The sequence below is a fragment of the Hydra vulgaris genome, chromosome 10, assembly GCF_038396675.1.
Source record: "Hydra vulgaris chromosome 10, alternate assembly HydraT2T_AEP".
Classification (NCBI taxonomy): domain Eukaryota; kingdom Metazoa; phylum Cnidaria; class Hydrozoa; order Anthoathecata; family Hydridae; genus Hydra; species Hydra vulgaris.
The window spans coordinates 21,056,132-21,079,454 of NC_088929.1; the positions used below are offsets into that span (position 1 = coordinate 21,056,132).

The following is a 23,323-nucleotide window of genomic DNA, read 5'->3' on the forward strand; positions in this document are numbered from 1 at the left end:
TTTTCCGAGCCTCAAGGCCTTAGTTTCTTCATAAGAAGGCATTAGTTCTTTATATGCATGCTCAGCCATTATTTTAGGATAAGCATTTGAAAAAGTTAGTGCAAATTTGTTAGCCTGATCGTGAAATTTAGATATGTTTTTTTTTATTCCAGCTTGACTATCAATTAATGGCTTGTACAATTTGTCAAGTCTAACTGTAAATTAGCTTCACCCATCTTTTCATATAAGTTATTCTGCAGTATGCTTTTTTTACTATTTTTTACTTATTTTTTAGAATTCTTTAACAATTTGATCTCTTTTTTCAGGATCTTCAATTTTTAGAAATGACATTTACTATAAAATAAAAAAACACAACATGACGATTTATGTTGTGTTTTATGTCTTACGTTTTTTTATTTTGCGTTTTTTTTACGCTTTATTTTAATAAAATATTTTGTGTTTTTACGTTTACATTTTTACTAAATCTACTTTGGAGTATATTAATCGCCTCATCTCTTCCTTGTTTAATTAATGATTCCTAAGTTTGTTCATCAATTTTTGTTCTAATTTGTTCAAGCATTACTTTTCAAGTTTACCAAGTATTAATTTATATTGATTGTCATTTATATGTCCATCTACTAAAGCTTTAGGAACATCGTCACTTATTGTATTTAGTTTTGAATCAGCAAGTACCTTATTCTTTTCATGCTTTTCTGCTTTTAAATTTAATTTTTTATTAATTTGTTCACCTATTATTGATTACACACCTGCTCCTAATGCTATACCCTCACATGCAATAACTACTGGTGCTGCAGTTATTGTTGTCAAAAAACCAATTCCAATAGTTCTAAGAGCCATAGTGCTTGCTAGTAATACATTATCAACTGCTGAAACTATTTTTACAGCTCTATGATACTTTTTACTTAACATAGTTCTCTTTTCTCCATCACGCTCTATTTCTTTTTGAATTTCATTATCTTTTTGTAGACAATATACATGAGGTTGGTTTTCAACAGGTAACTGATTCTCATTAGGTGTACCTGAAAGAGTTGGATATAATTTATTATAATTATATTCCATTTTTAATGAGGGAAAAAAAAAATATTTTCAAAACCTATTTACAATAAATTAATAAAACATAAACTTTCTCCTTTTTTACTACAATATCAGCAACAGACTCTGATACTACAAAATCTTGTGAACGTAACATTTTTAATTAAAGTTCTTGTTTTAGTGAAACTAACGCAACACCTTCATTAATTGCTACACCAAACTTTAAAAGAATATTTTGATGTGATAAAGATTTTATTGTAATGTCATGTTGTGCAAATATTTCATATCTATTCTCATTTATTAATTCTGAAAGGTGTTCTAAATCTTTGTGTGGCTTAAAAAGTATTTAAGGAAGTTTAACTCTTTTATATTTGTTTATAAATTTATGCATTGGCGGATTATTTCTTGACATTTTATTTTTTTATATATGCGAAAAAGATTTTCAAAAAAATCAGAGAATCATATTCAAAAATGGAATATTAGCAAAAGGTGAATTTGGCCCTAATAATAAACCAGAGCCTGCTGATATATATCCATTCCCACTACGTAAGTACATTCGATCACCTACAGAACCTTCTTTATTCCATGGTCTCAAATATAAACCTGATTCTGCAGCTGTCATTTTAACAACTTGTCCACGCTTTTTAAAGTACACAATACCCCTTCAAGAATTTTTATCAACCATAGCTGATTCAGCTGCTGAACCTACTCCTGTTAATAGTCCTGTTGCAAGAGCTGGGGCAACGCTTGATAATAAAATCTTCCAGCCGTACCAAGTAAAGGTAAAAGTACACCTATAAATTCTCCCTCTATTTGAGAATTATAAACTAGTTGTGTTTTACTTAAATTAATCATTACACCAGTACCTTTTTCATATGCTCTTGTAATTCTATTCAATTGTGTATTTGTTACAGCTAATAAATGTTCACCATTAAGATCTGAATGTGATGGTTTAATACTACCTCCATAACCATCTTAAATTGCTTTTTTAAGTTTTTCTAATTGCCCCTGCGAAACATTTACTTTAATATTAATATATTTACTCATTTTATATTATAAAAATTATTTTTTTTCTCTTATATGAAATCTAATAGACAATTCTTCTCCTCGTAAATTCAAAGGATTTCCATTTTGATGAAGCAATTTAGTAACCATTTTTGAAATTGTTTTTAGTATTACTGGTAAGTAAATTAAGTTTAACGGCTCTTGAACAATTTTAAATCCAGGACTTACAGTTAGGAAAAATGAATATATGACGTTTTCTGTTCCTCCATTTATATATGATGATTCTATTATATCACTTGCATCATGTCTACTATTAACACTTAATATGTTTACTCTATTAGTTAAGTCATGGTAACCTGATGAATATATTCCACTGTTAAAACCAAAAACAGTTCTAACTGAATTTGAAGTTGTAAAACCAACTTTATAACCAGATGCAATATTTAAAACTGATCTTAATGTATTATTATTTCCTTCAAGTTTAATACCTGCAACTCCTGCGCTAGTATGGTCGTTTTATGATAACCAATTGAATATATTCATTTAAATCAGTAATCTCATAACATCCTTCTGGAATGTTTATATCATGCCAAATTGCTCCATTATCTGTGCCATATCCAAAATCGTTGTTTGAAGAATCAATATTAGGAAAACTGCAGTACATCTCTAAACTAACTAGAGCCATTTCATATTCTTTATCTTGTCCAAGTTGAATAATAGGAGCAAACTTAGTTTTATGTTATTGCTATTTCCACTTGATAATGTATAGAAAGACATTTTGTTTTTTATATATAAAAATTTTAAAATTCACAAGTTGGTATGTAAAAATTATCTAACCCACTTCTATTTCTTCTCTTTTACAAGATAGATCTATAATAACAAATCCATTAGATTCTGACCAGGCATCCTTACAAAATCTTATAAACTCGTCTTTTTTCATATCACTTGAAACATGATCTTTATAAATATGATTCCTTATGTATATAAATATATATATCCTTATGGATATGTATATATATTTTAAACTTATGGATATGAATATGTATGTGTTATATCCTAGCTGTCCAGACCCGTAAAATACAAGTCTATATTTTTGTACATATCTATTCTATTTCTATACATATCTATTTCACATCGATTATTTCTATAATTATTCCTTATTTACTTTAATATTTTTTAGTAAACGGTAGAAAAATATTTCATTCATATGTTTGTACTTGCAATTTCAAATAAATTCTCCAAGAGCAAAAAAAAAAAATAAACATGCGCAGCTTTTTCGCATACCTAAAGCTTTATAAGAAATTTATAAAATGTTTTTTGCTAAAACGCATACCTTTTAGTGGGCTAAGGGGTTAGTGCGCTGTCATCAGTATCGTTTTTAAGGGTTTAAATCTATCGCTTACCATAATACATTTTCAATCTTGCCGTATATATTTTTAGCATATATATATATATATATATATATATATATATATATATATATATATATATATATATATATATATATATAAATTAGTAGTTGTACTAATTTATTATTGCTCTGTTCTTTTAGAACATTGAGCACTCTGTTTGTAGAACACACTAACATAATTTATATATATATATATATATATATATATATATATATATATATATATATATATATATATATATATATATATGGCAAAAAAGACTTCTAACTATTAAAACAAAGTTTTAAAGTTTTCTTATGTTATACGATACCGTTCCATGTACCGCCCGCAAAATCAACTCAACAATACTAAAGACGTTTGCACTTACAGACGTTAGTTACAGTACGTAACGCTGTCAAAATGGAATTTTTACATTAGCGTAGTTTTAAATGACGTATTATTATTACAAAGACATTTACATAATTGTGCATAAATTTTTTATGGCTCCTTATAAAAACGTGCAGAGAGACTCTTTCTCGCTGCTACCTTCGCTTTAATGGCTGGCAAGAGTTCCGCGTTAAACACGGACGAGTGGACACTATCAAGTTCAGCAATAATATATAAGCAGTTCAGTAATATATAAGATTTGATTAATTTTTTTTATATGTTAATTCACCTCCCAAAGGCCAAGGCTACTTTAGTTGTGGTTACAACCCTCTCTTAACTCCGAAACACGAACCTTGAAGAACAAGGTCTATAACATGTCTTTTCCCCAAAACCGTACGCAAATAGTAAAGTATTATATAAATAAGAAATAAAAACGCTTCTCGTATATTTTATTATATAGAAGCTCTGTACTTAACTAACAATTTTTTTACGTTGTTCGCTTATTTTGTTTTATCACAAAAAAGTTAAGGAAATTAAAAACAAAACAAAACAACAACAACAAAAAACGATACCTCAGTAATTAATAACAATAAATAATTATTTTATTGTACAATAATTTTTTATTAAGTTCGAGGAAATGGTGAGTTATAACTGAGGAAATCCGAAATTTCTTGTAAAAACACAGAGCATGCTCTACGATTTTCATCTATAACTTCGTTTTCGATTTTCAGGTATTCTATAAAATAACAACAGTTTTTTTTTTCATGTAATAATATTTAATCCTTATACAATTCATATATTTAATAATAGTACACTATTATAACATAATGGTATGATACTATTACATTATTGTTAATCTTAAATTAAAATTCTCTCTCTGTGCGCTGTGTTCTAAAATTGTTTTTGGTTAAAATGATTGCTAATGATTTCTATAACATCTATTGTTCCTAATAGACATGAACATTACTTTCTACAACATGTATCGTTTTTAATAGACACATTAGCTTCTATAACATGTACCGTTCCTAATTGACATGCACATTAGTTTTTATAACATGTGTCGTTCCTACTATATACGTACTTTAGTAGACATGTATTTTAATAGAATTATCTTTTTGGTTAAACTGCATTCGCGTAAATTAGAATAACAGATCTACTTTTTTACTAAACTGTTTTCATATAAACTTACATAGCAAAGAATCTACTTTTTGGTTAAACCGTATTCATATAAATTAACATAATAGATCTACTTTTTGGTTGATGGAATTTGTTTGTTTTTTATGTCGTTGCATTTAAGTTAACAGTTTGTTAACAATTGCAATCAAGTTAACAATTGCAATCAAGTTAACAATTGCAATCAAGTTAACAGTTTGTTAACAATTGCAGTTGTTAACAGTTTCATTCAAGTTTTTTTTTTACTTGAGAAATTTTCTACATTTTGTGTCACTCCCTGTGAGCTAGTACAGTTTTGTACAAGTCAAACACATGTGTTCTTTTTGTTTTGTACAAGTCAAACACATGTGTTCTTTTTGTTTTATCCAATTCAGTAAGGTTTCACATATATAGTTTCTGTGTCCAATGTGTAATGATTCCGAAATGACAGTCCCAACCTCTAAAAAAAAAATGCTATTTTAAGATATGCGTTAATAAAATAATTTTGTATTTTAAAAAAAGAAGTCTTTTATAAAAAGAATTTTACAAAGTTTTATATGAACGACAGAGACCATCTTTTAATAAACTGAACAATATAAAGATCATCTTTTAAGAATTGCCAAAAAAAAAGATAATTAATGATAACATTGATAAGCTAAAATCTCCAGTTTTAAAACAAGCATTTATTGAAGGTGTTAACGTTCCCCATTATAAGTAGACTTTCTTTTTTTATTTTATTTAAAAGATGTGCTCATTCTTTGAAATGAAAGAATCCGTGTTTTTTAGTGCAGCTCAAAAACTAATACTTCGTAAAAACTCAAGCCTAGTCATCCTTGACAAAGAAGACAGTGTTTGCTTTGCAAAATGATATAAATATCTAAACATACCGGCAGACTCTACTATAAACATAGCAATTACTTGGATTTTGTCTGTAAGAGGACAGTATTTTATTTACCACTTAATAGTTTACAAAAAAACTTTCAAAACATATAACATGTGATAACTAAAAATCTGGACAAAGTTTGTGTAAATATAAAAATACAGAGGAAAAATTTTATATAATTGCAATCACTTCTATTTTGTTTCAAATTTAATTCTTTAAATGCATTATTAAAAAATAATTTATTTAGGAATAATTAAAAATGAAAAAAAAAAGCTTATAACGAAGACTCCCTTAGAAAACGAGTGACGCATTTTTGTATTTGCATCCGGATGACAACAAAAACTTTATTGTAAATCATTTTCGAATGAAGAACATACCAAAATCTACTATTTAAAATATACTTAAAAGAAAGGGGAACAATAAAGGACCAGAAAGAAATGTCGGGAGTGGTCGCAAAGCAATAAAGATGCTTACAAAAGAGATAAAGCGCCCTAAAATATCGATTGATCAAAAGGATGGTATTTCACAGCGTGGTCTTGCAAAACGATTTTATGTATCACAACCGTACATATGCAAAATTATTCACCAAAAAACTAGCATTCGATATCGTAAAAAAACTAAAACACTAAAAAGAACACTGGCTCAAAAAGGAGCTGTTCGTTCAAAGTGCCACAGGTTGGTTTCGATTTTTCGGAAAAAAATTGCTATTATTGACGATGAATCGTATTTTTATTTGAGCAACACTAATATTTCTGGAAATGATGGATTTTACTCTTCTGACATTCTGCAGCATCAAATGATGTAAGGTTAAAAAGAAAAAACAAATTTGAGCCAAAATTACTTGTTTGGATTGTATTCTCTACAAAGGGAATCTCTCAGCAGTACATTGCTCCGTCAGGCCAAGCAGTCAATGAAGATGTGTATATTTCAAAATGTCTTGTTAGATTGGAGAAATTCGTTGAAAAACATAAAAATGACAATATTGTTTTTTGGCCTGATCTAGCTTCGTCGCATTATTCACGTTAAGTACAAAGTTATCTTAAAGCAAAAAATATTGAATTTGTACCAAAAGAGCATAATCCTGATGTGCCAGAATTACATCCAATTGAAGATTTTTGGTCTGAACTTAAGAGATTAGTGTACAACAAAAACTGGCAAGCTGAAAACCTAGGCAAACTTAAAAAGCGGATAGAGTTTTCAATTAAAAGAATCGAACATAGAACATGTACATCGGTTTGCTGCCGCCACATTTACAAGAGTAGACACTGTTTGTCGTCATGACATGAAAAACTTATAAATCTGATGAAAAATTTTCTGAAAAACTTATAAATCTATTTATTTTTATTATTTAGATGTTTTTTGTTATTATACTTTTTAAATTGTTAAAAAAGATGACTTCGTTAAAAGTTATATCATTTCTAATTTTGTCTAGATTTTTAGTTATCACATGTTACACACGTCAACCTCAATACTTCCTTACAACTTTCAAATGCTAAACTGAACACACGTGTAGTTAACTTGAACATAACAACAATGCAGTTGAGTCCTTTTTCAAACAAACACAAACATGCAATTAGTATCATTAACAATGGTACTCATTGAGTTTAAAAACGAATCATAAGATTTTCTTTTAGTAGGCTAATTAATATCTACATAATTTTGTAAATTGAAGTATTGTTCAAAAACTATTTTATAACAAATTTTACAATTTCACAAAAACATAATTTTAATGCAATTAAATAGAGTTTTAAAAACTCCATCTCTGATAATAACTTTTTTACTATAAGTAAAATACGCTTTCCCACCAAAAAGGACAATTGAAGTGACAATAAGTAAAGTAACTTACATGCTCAATTTCAAAATCAGCTCTATATAAAATACTTCTAAATGGTTTATTTTATACTTACTAAAAATAAAATAAATCAATTTATAATAATATTTATAAAAGCAAATAAGATATTCAATGTACATTTAAGTTTTTACCTTGTTTTTAATTCAACAATCTTTATTGAATTTATACCAATAAATAGAACAATTATAAAGCTTTAAACCTTTATAATTTATAAAGTTAAGAAAATTTATTGCAGATTATAAAATAAAATTAATGGAGGAATGAAAAAAAAAATTGACAGGATCATTGCAATTATTATAGAGTTATCAAAAATTATTATAGAGTTATAAAAAAATTGTAAATAACATGAACTTGCAAAGTTCATGTTATTTACAATCTTTTTATAAGTCAGGTGGTCAGTGTTATTATTGAGATATACTGAGATTGAGTTATTACAAAACTATGAGTCAAAAGTAATATTGTTTTAAATTTATGAATTTTTTATTTTATTAATTTTTTATCATAAACATACTGACAAAAGTAATATTGCTTTTTGACTCATAGTTTTGTTATAACTCAATCTCAGGACTTTCACAATACTGAACCTAATTAGCAGATATTTCAATGTTTCAATATTTCAAGATTCACAAGACTGACAAAAAAAAAAGGGTCACTGACAAATAAAAGATCTAGGAAAATTTCTTCGAAACATCATGTTTATTGTTGATTGATTCATAAAGAATATTTTGATTTTCCAATTCATAAAGTAATTCAAACTTATTCATTGTTATCGTGTATTAAACAACAGAATGAAAAAAGAAAAGAATTTCTTTATTTAAACTTGTTTGATCAAAGAATGAAACCGTTGTATTGTAAAAAAAAGTACATTAAAAGATGGAAAAAATACCAAGGATTGCTGTATACAGGATATTAAAAAATATTTAAAAAACTTCAACAAAATATAAATGAAGCTGCTGATAAAAGATCTTTAATCTTTTAAATCATTATAATCATAAACTACACTGCCCAACTGTGATTTTGTTTCGAAACCAAAATTAGTTATTTCTTATGTATTAAGCTGAATTCAAAAATGACATTAAAAATGACATTTAAGAAATAAAAGCAGAAATTTTCTCTTAAGGGTATAAATTTTCATTTTTTGAGAAAAAAAATATCCATAATGTTTTATTCATGTTTAAAACTTGTGATATTAGTTATGTGTATTTGCTAAAATTTCTGGTCTAATCTATTCTTAGTTTTTTTTTCATTTACTAGTGTAAAATTTGACACATCTACATGCAAAGGAAGTGTGTAAACTTGGTGGACAATTTTTGTTACGTTTGTGGTGAAATAATATTTTACTTACAGAAAAGAACTATGAAACCTCTTGTAAAGACTGCTTACCAGCATTACTTCGATATGAAGGTAGGGGACCAGGATAAGTCATGGGCTCCACAAATATATGCTGTAGCTTTTGTTCGGTTACACTCCGAGAATGGTTGAAAAATAAAAAAAGATCTTTAGCTTTTGCTGTTCCTATGGTACGAAGGGAGCCTAAAAACCATACAGATGACCACTATTTCTGCCTAACCCCATCCATTGAAGCAGGTTTGTCAATGAAGAAAATCGGAGTTAAATACCCCAATTTCTAAGCTAAGCTTGAAAGCTGTATTACTGCATAATGGAAAACCGCCTTCCTTCTGTTCCTATTGGCCATGCAGTTCACATGAAAGAGACAATAAACATGAAAGTTCTCCTCAACTCAATTGATTACAATGAACACAAATAAAAAATGTGTGGTGATCTAAAAGTCATTGATATACTTTTAGGAATGCAATTAGGGTATACTAAATACTGCTGCTTTTTGTGTGTGTGGGACAGTAGAGACAGAAGTTCACATTATATAAAAGAAGACTGGCCTGAAAGAAATCTCAACAGAGATGAAAAAAATGCTATTGCTGAACCACTCGTAGATCCAAAATATGTTCATCTTCCACCATTACATATTAAGATGGGTTTAATCAAAAATTTTGTCAAAGGTATGAACAAAGTAGAACAGGCTTTTAGGCTATTTAAGAAACAAATTTCCAAAAAGAAGTGATGCAAAAGTTATAGAGAGTACTTTTGTTGGGCCAAAATAGGTCAACTTATGGATCCTGCATTTGAAGGGACAAGAAAAGGAAACTTGGGAAGCTCTTAAGGGAGTGATTTGTGGATTTTGAGGCAACAAAAGAGATGATAACTACATTCAATTGGTAACATTACTTCTGCAAAAATACCACCAACTTGGAGGTAAAATGTCCCTCAGGATTCATTGCCTCCACTCACACCTAGACATCTTCCCCCCTCCCCTAGTTGTGGAGCTGTTAGTGATAAACATGGGGAAAGGTTTCACCAAGTTATTTCTGTAATGGAACAAAAATATCAGGGTCGTGGTGAAGCTTGCAGATTACTGTTGGTTTGTGTGTTGGGATGCTCCAGAAGTAGTCTACAAAAGGAAAGCAAAAAGATCACAATCTTGTGATGATACCCCATAATCATATTTATACCTATTAGCTTGATGATCATGATTTCTTTGTTTAAAACTGTTAGAATATATCTGTGATAAAAAAACCCAAATGTACTTTAAATATTATTAGCATATATAAATTATATGGCATGTTACTCTGTTGCAAATTAACTAAAATAAAAATTTATTGCTAATTGTATATCTCAGAAATAAGAGCTAATAAAAAATTTTCGTTGTCATTTTCTTTTTTCTCAGCCCAAAATTAGTATAATTTGAATAAAATTGTTAGATGCAAAAAAAAAAAATTTTTGCATCTAGCAATTTTGTTGGTAAAGGCAAATTTTGTTGCCTAGTGTTACAAATTATTTATAAATTCAATCAATTATCAAAATATTTTCAATTATATTTAATGTTAATTACCAAAAAAGAAATATTTAGTTACGTTGCTATTTTAACAATAAATGATAAATTAACTATGACATATTTAAATTTTTTTTAAAAACAAAATCTTTAAAAGAGACTTACATTTTATTTGTCAGAATTCTTTATTGCCTTAATGTAATCTAAAGATAACAGAACTAATATTTCAATGAAATGAATTAATATTTTAATGAAATTTCAACTAAATCAATACCGCATTCAATATCTGCTATCGCCAAGTAACAGGTATATACAATCATTCACAAATAAAAACAACAATCAACTAAATATAACAAAGGTATATACACCGCAATAGTTCAAAATCTTATAACTATTAAGATCAACAAAGATAAATTAATCATAGAACTTTCATTTATTTTCATGACACTAACAACAAAAGAAAGCACACTTTGTAATATGAAATAAAAATTTTTTTTTCTCTAAAAAGAGACATACCATCTCATTTTTTACACACACTGATATATATATATATATATATATATATATATATATATATATATATATATATATATATATATATATATATATATATATATCAGTATCGGACAAAACAAGTGCAAACAAATAATGCTAATTTAGTTTCTTTATATAAAAGTGCTGCATTTTTTCAATTTAGAGAAATAACTATGTAACTGTTTAGAGACAAAGTTCTTCAAGTTTTATTCATCACAAAGTTCATTATTTGTACACGAAAATTAATAAATTAATCAAAAGTATTAAAAAAAGTTGATTTCTTTGTGGACAAAACAAGTGCAACTTGACAAAATGTTGACCAAGCTGTATTTCACTATCAATGTTTCGTGGCAAATTCTTTTGTTGTCGATCACAGCCTTGCATCTTCGAGGCATAGATTCGATCAGGTGATCAATGAAACTTTGTGGAATCGCTGCCCAGGCCGTTTGGATTTGTTCAGTTGATCCTTATTACGAACACCTTCACGATTAATTCTGCGTTTGACAATCTCCCACAGGTTCTCGATAGGGTTGAGATCCGGAGATTGAGGCGGCCAATCCATCACTGATAGGTGGTTGTCTTGAAACCACTGCTTGACTACTTTTGCAGTGTGTTTCGGATCGTTGTCTTGCTGAAAACCCATTTTATTGTCATATTCCATTCAGCATGAGGTAATATAACATCTTTCAGGATATTTTTATACATGAAAGGGTACATTAATCCATCATTTCAATGTGTTGGACCTAGACTGTTAGCAGAAAAACACCCCCAGACCATTACATTGCCTCCACCATGCTTCACGGTCTTATGGCAATAACACAAATCGAGGCGTTTTCCGGACGGTCGACAAACACGGCAAATGCCATCGCTCCCAATGATGTTGGACTTCGATTCATCACTGAACAGGACAGTTCACCATTTCTGCACATTCCAGTCAATATGAGATATAGCAAACAGGAGTCTTTTCTTCTGGTTTTTTAGTGAAATCAGCGGTTTCATTGCAGGGCGCCGAAAAAACAATCCGGCTTCAACAGCACGTCGTCTGATTGTTCGGTCCGATACAGGCAGCTCTAATTGCTTTTGTATCTCGACTGATGATATCCAGGGATCCTTCTTGATGGATCTGACAATCATAGAATCCTCTCTAGAAGTGGTGGAATGCGGTCTTCCACCTTTGTTATCTGCTGCCAACTTCCCCGTAGAACAACATTTGGAACATAGTCTTGATACGGTCCATTTTTTCACGCGGTATTTATCACAAATACTTTTTTGTGACATTCCACTTACGTAATCGCCAATAATTTTCTTTCTTAGTTCCAATCCAAGACTGTCGGGAGCCATTTTTGCACTTAAAGTCATAAAAATAATAAAAATAAATAATCACGCTTCTCAAGGCTTACGGTGTTACATTTACCTTGTGATGATACAATAATGCTCTGTGGAACACAACGTCTTGGTTGGATGTGGACTGTATTGATGTAATGAAACACTTGTTGCATTTCACTTCTTGTATTGATGTTCTTCGATAAAACACTTTGATAAAACTCACTTCGATAAACTGTCTTGATAATACTGACTGATTGACTTCCATATACTGACTGAATTACATGTCGATTTAGATGTCTCTTATAGTAAAATGAACCTGTGTGAACCTGTTCTGGAAGATTCTAGATGCTTGTTTTCGATTTTTCTGGAAGCTTCTGGATGCGTCTGGATGCTTCTGAATGTTACTGGATATTTTTGGATGCTACTGGATGCTTCCAGATGCTTCTTCTGGAAACTTCTGGGAGCTTCTGCATGCTTCTGGATACTTCCTTTAATTATTAAAAAACTTCCGTGACGTTGACACGGACCAGACTTAGGAAAATGAAACAAACCAAAAAAGTTGCACTTGTTTTGTCCATTGCAAAATGTCACTTGTCAACGAAATTCTGCCTGTGTGCTGTCACCTGTCAGCTGATTGTTCATGTCATGGCATGCTATGACTCCAGACTCCTGAACTTTTTGCTGTGGTAGTATAGTTTATTTCGTTTTTAAGATGTGTAAAATAGGAACATTTTTTAGCATTGTTCGATATTGGTTGCAAATATTTTGTCCAATACTGTATATATATATATAGAAAGTTTGAGGCAGGTTATGAACTTATGCTGTAAAGTTTCAAATATATTGAAGTTATTTATTTTTTTGACTTCAATGAGTGTCTGTTTTAGTTTATCTCTATAGTATATTTCAGTAATAGTTTAGACCATTTTCTGTTAAAAATGGGTATAAGAAAAGAATTAACCATTGATGTTACTGAAAGAGAAAGAGTTCTGGTTTACCATAAAAAAGGCTATTCATAAGTAATATCATAAAATATTATAAAAAATATAATAAAAAATGAAAATTTCAAGACACAAGTGCAAAAGACATTACTATGACACAAAGAAAATGGTGCCCATGCAAGTAAAAAATGCTCTGGACCTAAAAAACTAATAAATTACAAGATAGATAAATAAAAAAAACATCTTCATCAACCGTGTAGCGTGTAGCTGCTCGTAAACCATTTTTAAGGCCAGTTAATAAGACAAAAGAGCTAAATTGAGCTAAAACACAAGCACATTAGTCAATTGCACAATAGAGAAATGTTCTTTGGACAGATGAGTCCAAATATGAAAATTTTGGTTCAAAACGTTGTGTTTTCGTGCACAGATATGCAAGAGAAAGGTAATCAGAAGAATGTTTACTACCAACAGTAAAAGAAATTTATAACGACATTTTAGAACATCAAGTACTGCCATCTGGTGAGAGATTATTTGCGAATCATGTTTATATACATATACATATGATAATGATCCGAAACAAACCAGCAAGCTCTGCAAAAGCTATTTACTTCAACACCAGTAAAAACTAAAAATAATGGCCACGGCAACCACCTGATCTTAATCCAATAAAGTTGTTGTAGAAAGAACTTGGCAGGAAGGTGCAAGAAGAGCAGTCATCTTCTATAAATAATCTTTGGCACATAGTGCAAGTGAAATTGAACTCAATACAACCTGAAGCACTTCGTAAATTAATTATTTGTATACCGAAAATATGTGCAACTGTGTAAAAGAATAAAGGATGTTATTATGACAAATCAAAAAATTGATTAAAATGTGAGTTGAATTTAGAAATTTTTGATAAAATATAGTTAATAATATTTAGTTTTTGTAAACACAACAATTAGAGAACGAATTAAACTTGAAAGGGTTAACTTATTAACTTGCTTCTAAAAACTCAGTACCTGCCTCAAACTTTCTGTCGATAGTGTATACATATATTAGAGGTAAAAAATCAAAAAAGAATTTTAAGATTTTCAAATGAGCATGTCACCTAGTTATGAGCTTTTATATTTTGAAAAAATGACAATAATTTTAAGGAATATCCTTTTAAAAAACTCTGCACCAAATGAATTATAGTTCCCAAGGGATTGTTGATAAATTATACAATGCTAAATTTATTTTAAAAACAGAAGTAGGAGATCTTTACGCAGAGATTTTCATTAAACTTAACACACTATTTATTTTTTTATTTAACTTGAGTTTCAGGAGTGAATCATTATAAAAAAAAAAAACAATAAAAAAAACTTGTCTATTAGTGAAATTTAGCATTGCATAATTAAATCTAATCAAATAATAAATTGTATAAGGAATTACAAGTTCAGTTATTACACAACTATTCAATATGTCAAACAAATATTCTACTGTAACCAAAATATCAAGAGACATATGGAAAAAGAATTTGATTCACTTTGAGAAAAGTAAAAGACTACATAAGAGTAACTCTCAAGAATCATTAGGAACAATATGTAAAATGCCAACAAATTGGCAAATAATTAACTGATACATTAGCAGAAGGACAAATAAAGAAAATTTCAGATGAATGTTTAGAACTATGGGCTAATTTGAATTTTCTAACAATAGACAAAAGATCAGTCCCAAGAATAATAGAAAAGTTGATTAAAAAGAGACAAATAGAAATCAAAAAACCAGGTACTTACAGTTTTGATGGTTTATTGATATAACAAAAGAGGATGGACTTTGGTTGCATTCTAAAATTTTTTATTTAAAGCAATTAGAGACATCTGTAGATATACTACAATGAAGCCTGATGATCCTAAAAATACATCCTTCAAAGAAAATTAAAATTGGAAATGTTCCATCAATGTCATCAACTTTAATTCTGAATGAATACAGAGAGGAACACAAAAGTCAGTAAATGACAGTGGCAGTGATTATGAACCTTCAATAAATATTAATAAATGAAAAATTAAACAAAGGACAATTGAGGCTGTTAAATAAGTGTTCGCATTTTGATGGAAAAAAGATAGCTGGGACCGAACATCAAGTAGTCATGATAAAGAACAATAAAAAAGAGGCTAAAGCCAATGGTATTGAAGAATGGAAAGTCACACACAATTTTTGAAGGACTTTGAGAACTTTTGAATCAATATGATTTATGGAGAACTATAAAAATGATCGTGACAGACACTACAAATGTTAACACTGGGAAAACAAGTGGCGTGATAAAGAGATTAATGAGACATTTTGAAAGTGTTGGCTTTCAGAAATCTATTTGTGTTGCTTATCAACATCATATATTAGATTGATTATTAAAGTTATGTCTGGATGACTTTTTTGGAGGTAATACCAATTCACCTGAACTATTATATCATTTTGTTGAAGCAATACATAGCAAATATGAGTATTTAACATTGAACTTTAACATAGTGGTGTACAATTGAAGGAGAATGAACTGAAACAGAGATGACATGCAGTTTTTGAAGCATCTGACTAACATAGTGAAACACTCTTGGAATGAAAAGAAATTTCCTAAGGTTAATTTTAAAAGTTTACCAAATATTAGCCAATCTAGATGGAACTCCCAGGCAATTTATTTACTACTTGCTTACACATTAATTCCTTCAGACAGACAACAACTTGAGTTAAGCTTGTTGCTGGAAAATGGGCAGATATTTGGTTTTCAAACCAAATGTTTAACCCTGAAAATGGTTAAGAATTAGAAAAAGCCATTAAAGATCATCCATAAAGATTCACCTATAAATACGCAAAGATCTAACATTTGTGCTGAACAAGCAGTAAAGGCTTTGGAAGATATCGAAAAATATTTGCAAATCTGAACAAACTTTGTATTTGAAATATTTATTAACAAATCACGATTAAAGCAAATGCAAACGGTTTTAAACATTTTAATGTTTTTTTAATTTTATCAATATAGCTTTATTTATGTGATATATATCTTTATTACTTATTTGAACATAACTTATTATTTTAGGACAAACTGGAAAACATTTTACTTCAAATTACAAGTAAAGAATTTCTAGGTGCTTTTGTTATGTGATTAACAGCTTTGGATCAGCTTTCTAGTAGGTCAGTGTATGAGTTTTTTTTAGAAACATAATGACACTAAATGCTCTTAAATATTTACAAAAGCTCATCAGAATATGACAAGCTAATTGAGTTTGTAAAAAATATTATACCCCTAACATATATACAAAAAACACAAAATTAGAATTAGCAAAAGTAGATTTTGGCAATTTGTTAATCAACTTGTATTTCTGGACACCAATGGCAAGCAGAAAAAAAAAAGGAAAAAAAAAAAGTTAATATTGGAGATTCATATTCAAAAAAAAAGATTAAAAAATAAACCTAAATAAACCTGATAAGATTTTTTATCAAACTTTATCAAATCAAATATTGTTTCAAAATAAAAATTTAATGAATTTATCAAATATAATTGGTAAGTAATAAACTATATAAAATAAAAAAACAGTTAAAAAAATTTTTTTCCCCCTCAAAAATATTGAAAAAAATGTTTTTCTGAAGAAAAAAAACAAAATTTTTTTGCTTCCGATTTGTGGTACATCAGGAAAAATTTAAATTTCTTCTGCTTTGAGACTTTTTTTCATTCTGTTTGATTACAGCACTTATAAAAGCTACTTTAAGCAATCATCTATGTTAATAATTCAGCAGATTGCAGCCTTTACTGTTGAAATATTGTTTGAGAACAAACCAATCTCATGCACATTGCATTTTTATCTTCTTAATCAAGCTTCTTTAGCTCACATTGTAATAATTTTTTTGTCTGCATGTTGACAAATTTATATCTTGGATCTAAAAATGTTGATATACTTTATATACTACTAAAGGGAAAATATTTAACATGCCATCTTTAACATGCCAGTTAACTCTATCAATTTTATTTTTAATTTTAAAATGTTGAATGCAATCAAAACGCGTTCTTCTGGCTGTTTCAAGTGTCTAAATTAAGAAGATGCAAAAGATGAAAAAGCCAGTATATGAAATTCCCTGAATTTTCTCTGACTTTTTTGAAAAATCAGACAAATTTCTTTGACCATTTTCAACATTTGCAATGGTTTTTATAAAATGTTTAAAATTACTATCTACTGTAATGGAAATGCTAAAATTGTACATGTTTAGCTATTAGTTAAGTTGGATATTAGTATGGATCTTATTATTAAGGATGACTATGGATGAACACAATTTTTTTTATTTTTTAATAACGTTTATTATAAAAAATGCATACTTAAACAATCTATATAACATAAATTAAAAAAATTATATACAGCTGTCAATAATACTTTTAAAAAATCATTATAAGTATATTGTTTAAAAGCGTTTTGCTAATATAAAAACATTTGTTAAGAAGTTTAAGAAGATGCAATTTATTTCACTTATAATTCAGAATATTTTTTATTTAGCGCGTTTTTAAAATGTTTTTTTTAACACTAAAAAAAAAAAGCCCATTACGCTTATTTTAAATGGGCTATTTATAGCACTTATTTGCTCCTGCTGAAGCCTTATTTATATATATATATATATATATATATATATATATATATATATATATATATATATATATATATATATTAGCTGGATTACCCGGCGCTTCGCGTGGGTTTCTCAGGGTTAGGGTTAGGAGGGGCAGCTGGTGGCCCAAACCTGGCCAAGACCAACTCTCAGGCCTACTTAGCGCCTGTGCCAAGTTTGGTATTGATTGGTCCAGAGGTGTTTATGCCTATAGCTAACATCAAACATACAAACATCGCCTTTTATATATATATAGATTTCTATATATATTTCTATACATATTTCTTTTATATATATATATTTCTTTTATATATATATATATATATATATATATATATATATATATATACACACACACACACACACACACACACACACACACACATATATATATATATACATATATATATATATATATATATATATACATATATATATATATATATATATATATATATATACATGTTATATATATGGGTTGTCCATAAATTATGTCACAAAATTTTTGTTAATTTTTGACCCCCTCCACCTCCCCTCCCTCCACCGCTGGTGCTCCAAACCGAATCTAAACCATTCTCGAATTCCCTTGAAAACACACAAAAAATTTCATCAAAATCGATCCAGTCGTTTAGGAGGAGTTCAGTCACATACACACGAACACAAGAAATATATATATAAAGATATATATATATATATATATAGATATATATATATATATATATATATATATATATATATATATATATATATATATATATATATATAATATATATATATACACATGATTTAAACATGTGTTAAGAAACAAGATAGGAGTAGTAAAAGCAGCAAAGCTTGTTTTTATATACAAAACATTAAATAATGATTTTTTAATTAAAAATTGATTAAACACAGCTTATTTAAAACAAAAGGATTTTAAACCAAAAAAAACTATGGTTTTTTTGATTTTTTTTTAAAAAAACCCACAGTTTTGGTTTGTTTTTTTATAGAGAAAATGTTTTTTTTTCAACTATACATAAAATATTTTATGAATCATCTTTCACTGACACAATCTGTCAACTGAACTATCTATGCAATTGTAAATTTGTATGAAAACACAAATATCTTTCAACATCTTATGCAATAGTTCGTCTATAATAGAAACTACTTTGGGTTAGTCGTCTGTTACCACTTTTTGTAGCTGTACCATTGCTAATCCAACAATATCTTAGGATAAAAAAAGCACATTTTAACAAAATAGAGCTTAGAAACATTAAAAAAATATTTTGAGCATCGATAGCCAGACTAACCTATTAAATTGTGCCTGATCTAGTTCATTTAATTAAAAACATCATTAGCTGAAAATGCAGTGGTTTAAACAGGCGTTGTTTAAATAAGTTGAAACTGTGCCTAAAAACAGAAACTGACTAGGAATCAATGAGCCAAAATTGAGTAAACAAAAACAAAAACAAAAAAAAAAAAAACCCATTGTCTGTTTAGAAAGGTCATTGTGCAAAGCAATTTTCTGGTTTAAACTTGTTAAAAACTGCTATACAAAAATTATAATGGATATAATAAACCTTGACATGTTTTCAAAATACCTTTGACATAATCATTCTAAAAAAAAAGTTAAAAAAGGTCTGCTTCATCATATGTGATCTATTAAACACAAAAAACATTTGAGCAAAATCTTTTATTTAGCAAAAAATAATTGAAGTTTTTCAACTAGCCATATTTGCATTAACATCAACATAAATAATATTTTATATCAACAATCAAATTGTCAAAAAGCAACAATTGATAATTCAGTTATTTTCTCTTTTCCTCCTATACTATTAATGTTCCTCTGCAAAATTTTCTCCACACTTTTCCTTTATAAAGCATTTGCTTTGCTGACCAATGATATATTGTTTTCCTTTTCGGGTTTTTCGGTTCATCATTTAAGACAAACTCTTTTCCTAGCATCAATGAAATTTTTGTAAGGAGATCCATTTGAAATTTTAGCTCATCAATTTCAGACAAAATAATGGTTTTTGATCTAGCATTGCATGTTTTTTATTCTTTGACTTTTCTCAAGCATGAGTTGGTATTTTTGATGTACAGATTTTTCAAATTTGAAAGCAATTTTCATTTCTGATGTAATCTGAACTGTGTGGGGGTTGAGGTTGTTGGTAATCAGGAAATCATGCACAAAGCGCCACCCAACAATATCATTTGTTGATATATTGTCAGTAACAACATCCTTATTGACACTAAACCCCGTTCAATCGATGCTTGTCCTGGACTCAGAGTCAGAACCAACTTAATGACAAATGATAATTTATGACAATATCTTTGAAGTAAAAAATTATTAGGGCATTTATTCTTTCGATCATAGCTGATGAAAACATCCAGATTCATTGCAAATTTTGATAACAAAAATTTTGAGAGCTGGTTGATAACTTTGTCAGAATAAAAAGCAGTTGATATTCTATGCGAGATAAGCTGATGCAGCAATGTTTTTATTTGACTCCTATTTTTTCGTGAGTGACCTGAGCATAAAAACTTGGCAGCAAACAAGTACTTGCATTAAAAACCACAGAACCAAGTAAGCATCTTTTAAATAACTTTTCAGCAGCTGAAATCAAAACGTGCATGCATTGAATTTTAAATTCTTTAATATCATAATAACTGCATCATTCTTTCTGAGCTTTGACAGTGATAACTCAGTTTCAAATAGTGATAATTCAGTTTCAAATAGTTCTCTTCATTTTGCAGATCAATTTTGGTAAGTTTTGAGCAAGTCTCAATAGTTTCAGATTTAATGAACATTCTGAGAATAAGCTTAATTAACTGCACAAGATCAACATTCATACAAGGTAACATTGGAGCATCTGTCTGATAGAGCTTCAGTAACAGTTAGCAGGTAGCATAAGTTAAATGCAGTTGTTTATAAATAAATTATAGAAATATTTTTAAATAATTTAAATTGATCATAAATAAAATATATAGAAAAAAATAACAACCATAGATAATTTAAATAAAATGCATTAATTGAAAACATTAAACTAAGTAATTTGTTAATTGATTCAAAAGCATTATATTATATAAATACATTAGAAAATATCAAGTTTGAAGAAAATATATAAGTTTCAAAGTTTTTTATTCCAAAGGTAATTAAGAATTAAAATGAAATTAAAAGTTTTAGGTTCTTATGTTTACTTTTTTATTTTGTTTTCTCTTTCGTTAAGATTTCTTTTTCACATTTTTTAGTTTTGTTTCCGTTATTTTCTCTTACATTTTTGCTTAGTTTTTCAACCCATTTTTAACACAATTTAAAAAAATTTAAAAGTTGTGGTATAATATTTCATGTGTGGTCATATAACGGAGTGCGATTACACACCTTCTAATGAAACACTGTGGGGTTTCAATTGTTAAAATAAATTAATAGGCAGCACCAACAAAAACATAGTAGCTTAATTGTATAATGAGTAACTTAATTGTAAAAATTATAGGGTAACTTAATTGTAAAACGAGTAAAAGAATTCCCTGACTTTCTCCTGACTATTTGATTAAAAAAAAAAATTACCTGACTTTTTCCAGGTTTTCCATGACTTCAGCCAAAATTAATTAATTTTCCAGGTTTTCCAGGTACAGTACGAACTCTGTACTATACTTTACTTTGATATATTTTATCAAGCAAAAATTTATCAAGTCTTTCAGTAACAGATTTTTTTAGCTTATGAATCAGCAACATAATTCTTCATAATAAACTTTTAATTCAAGAATTATTGGTATAGGCAGTGCGCAAGTTTCTTTTTATCTGCCACTTTTTTTTGTTATATTTTCAAATAGGGTTGAATATGAACTTTTGACAAAATTGCTACTTAACTGCATAAGTTGCCATAAGTACTTTTTGTTCCAACATTCTTTGTAGTATTTCAAATAAACATTTCAACAAGTTTGAACATTTTGTTTTATTTTGTGAGGTACAAATTTTTTTAACTGCTGCTAAATTAATTTTAATTTTGCAAAATCTACTGAAAAATTAAAATATGTTATTATTCCTTTGAAGTTAAAATGTCATTAACTGATTTTTGGCTCAATATGGAGTCATGAAAACAAAGTTGAAAGGTATGGATAAAGTATGGAATATAGAATCATGAGTACAAAGTTGCAAGGCATGGATAAAGTATGGAGTTAATGCTACTCCACTGCTTATTCTAGCTTTTATATTATTTGCATTTTCCCCAACAATAAAATGAACGCTGCATAAAGGAATTTCGTATTAAATAATTCTTCTCTATTGTTTAAAAAAAATGTGTGTCAAAAACCATAGTCAACTTCATCATATTAAGCTCTACTACTTTGAGAAAGGATGGAAAGCAGCACCATCATTTCACAATCTCAACAAAATTGTTGGCAAAGAAACAACCAGCAAAAGTCAGAGTAGGGAGTGGTTTGCCAGTTTTAAATCAGGTGATACCAACTAGGAGGATAAGCCTGGAAGAGGTCAGCCATCGGTTTTTACAATCAGACTCTTCTGGCAGCCGAGGAAGAGGACAAGAGCCTGACAACAAGAACACGGGCTAAAGACTTCAATGTCAATTAATACACAGTCATTCGTTGCCTCAAAAAGCTTGGAAAAGTGCTGGATGGGTCTCCATGAGCTTTCTAACAACAACAGAGACATTCGCGTTCAAATTTTCACCCAGCTACTACAGTAAAACATATGAACACCATTTTTAAAGAATCTTGCAAAGGAAGAAGGCTTGCATTTTGCCAGGTGTTTCCCCTAAACATAATAGCACATGTCCACTGTGAGAAGGCTATGTGATGTGTGGGACAGAAGTGGAATCATCCATTGGGAGGTCATTTCAAATGACATTTGTTATTGGTTTAACAACTTGGATGAACGGCAAATCCGGGACAAAAAAGGCAAGTGGCAGTTCAACATCAACAGCAACATTACTGGGGTAAGCTTGATTGCCTTCAAGCTGCAATCAGACTTCAAGCTGCAATCAGGCAAAAAGACTGCACAAAAAGAACCATATTGTCTTCCACCACAATAAGGTCATCCTTAAATGTTGTATCATTGAATTTATTGCCAATAAAGTCTGGGATCTGCTTCCACATCCGCCATATTCACTAACCAAAGCATCTACGAACAATCACGCCAAGCGTTCTTTGAAAAACTAGCAAATGAATAAGATTTACAACAATTTTGATGACTTGGTGGCCGATGTCAAAGTGTGGATCGCTTCAAAGAATTATGTTTTCTTTGCTATGGAATCAACTGTCTGCCAAGCAAATGGAAAGTATTGATTGAAGTAGACGGTGATACGATCCCTAATAATCGTTAATTTTTTTTTTCAAATATTGTTATTGATTTTGTTAAATAAAGTTTGT

The 23,323-nt window shown here is 29.0% G+C and overlaps 1 protein-coding gene across 2 annotated transcripts in view; it reads right to left on the reverse strand.

Moving 5' to 3' along the window:
• Positions 1–4,376: 4,376 nt before the first annotated feature.
• LOC101238546 (RNA-binding protein Musashi homolog 1) overlaps positions 4,377–23,323 on the reverse strand; it is a 48,291-nt gene continuing 29,344 nt past the window's right edge. For both annotated transcript variants that reach the window (XM_065807481.1, XM_065807482.1), the window contains exons 15-16: positions 10,716–10,753; positions 4,377–4,551 (exon numbers count right to left, since the gene is read on the reverse strand). In XM_065807481.1, coding sequence (XP_065663553.1) covers positions 10,736–10,753 — 18 coding nt within the window. In that variant the 3' untranslated portion in view covers positions 4,377–4,551; positions 10,716–10,735. The remainder of the gene's footprint in view (positions 4,552–10,715; positions 10,754–23,323) is intronic.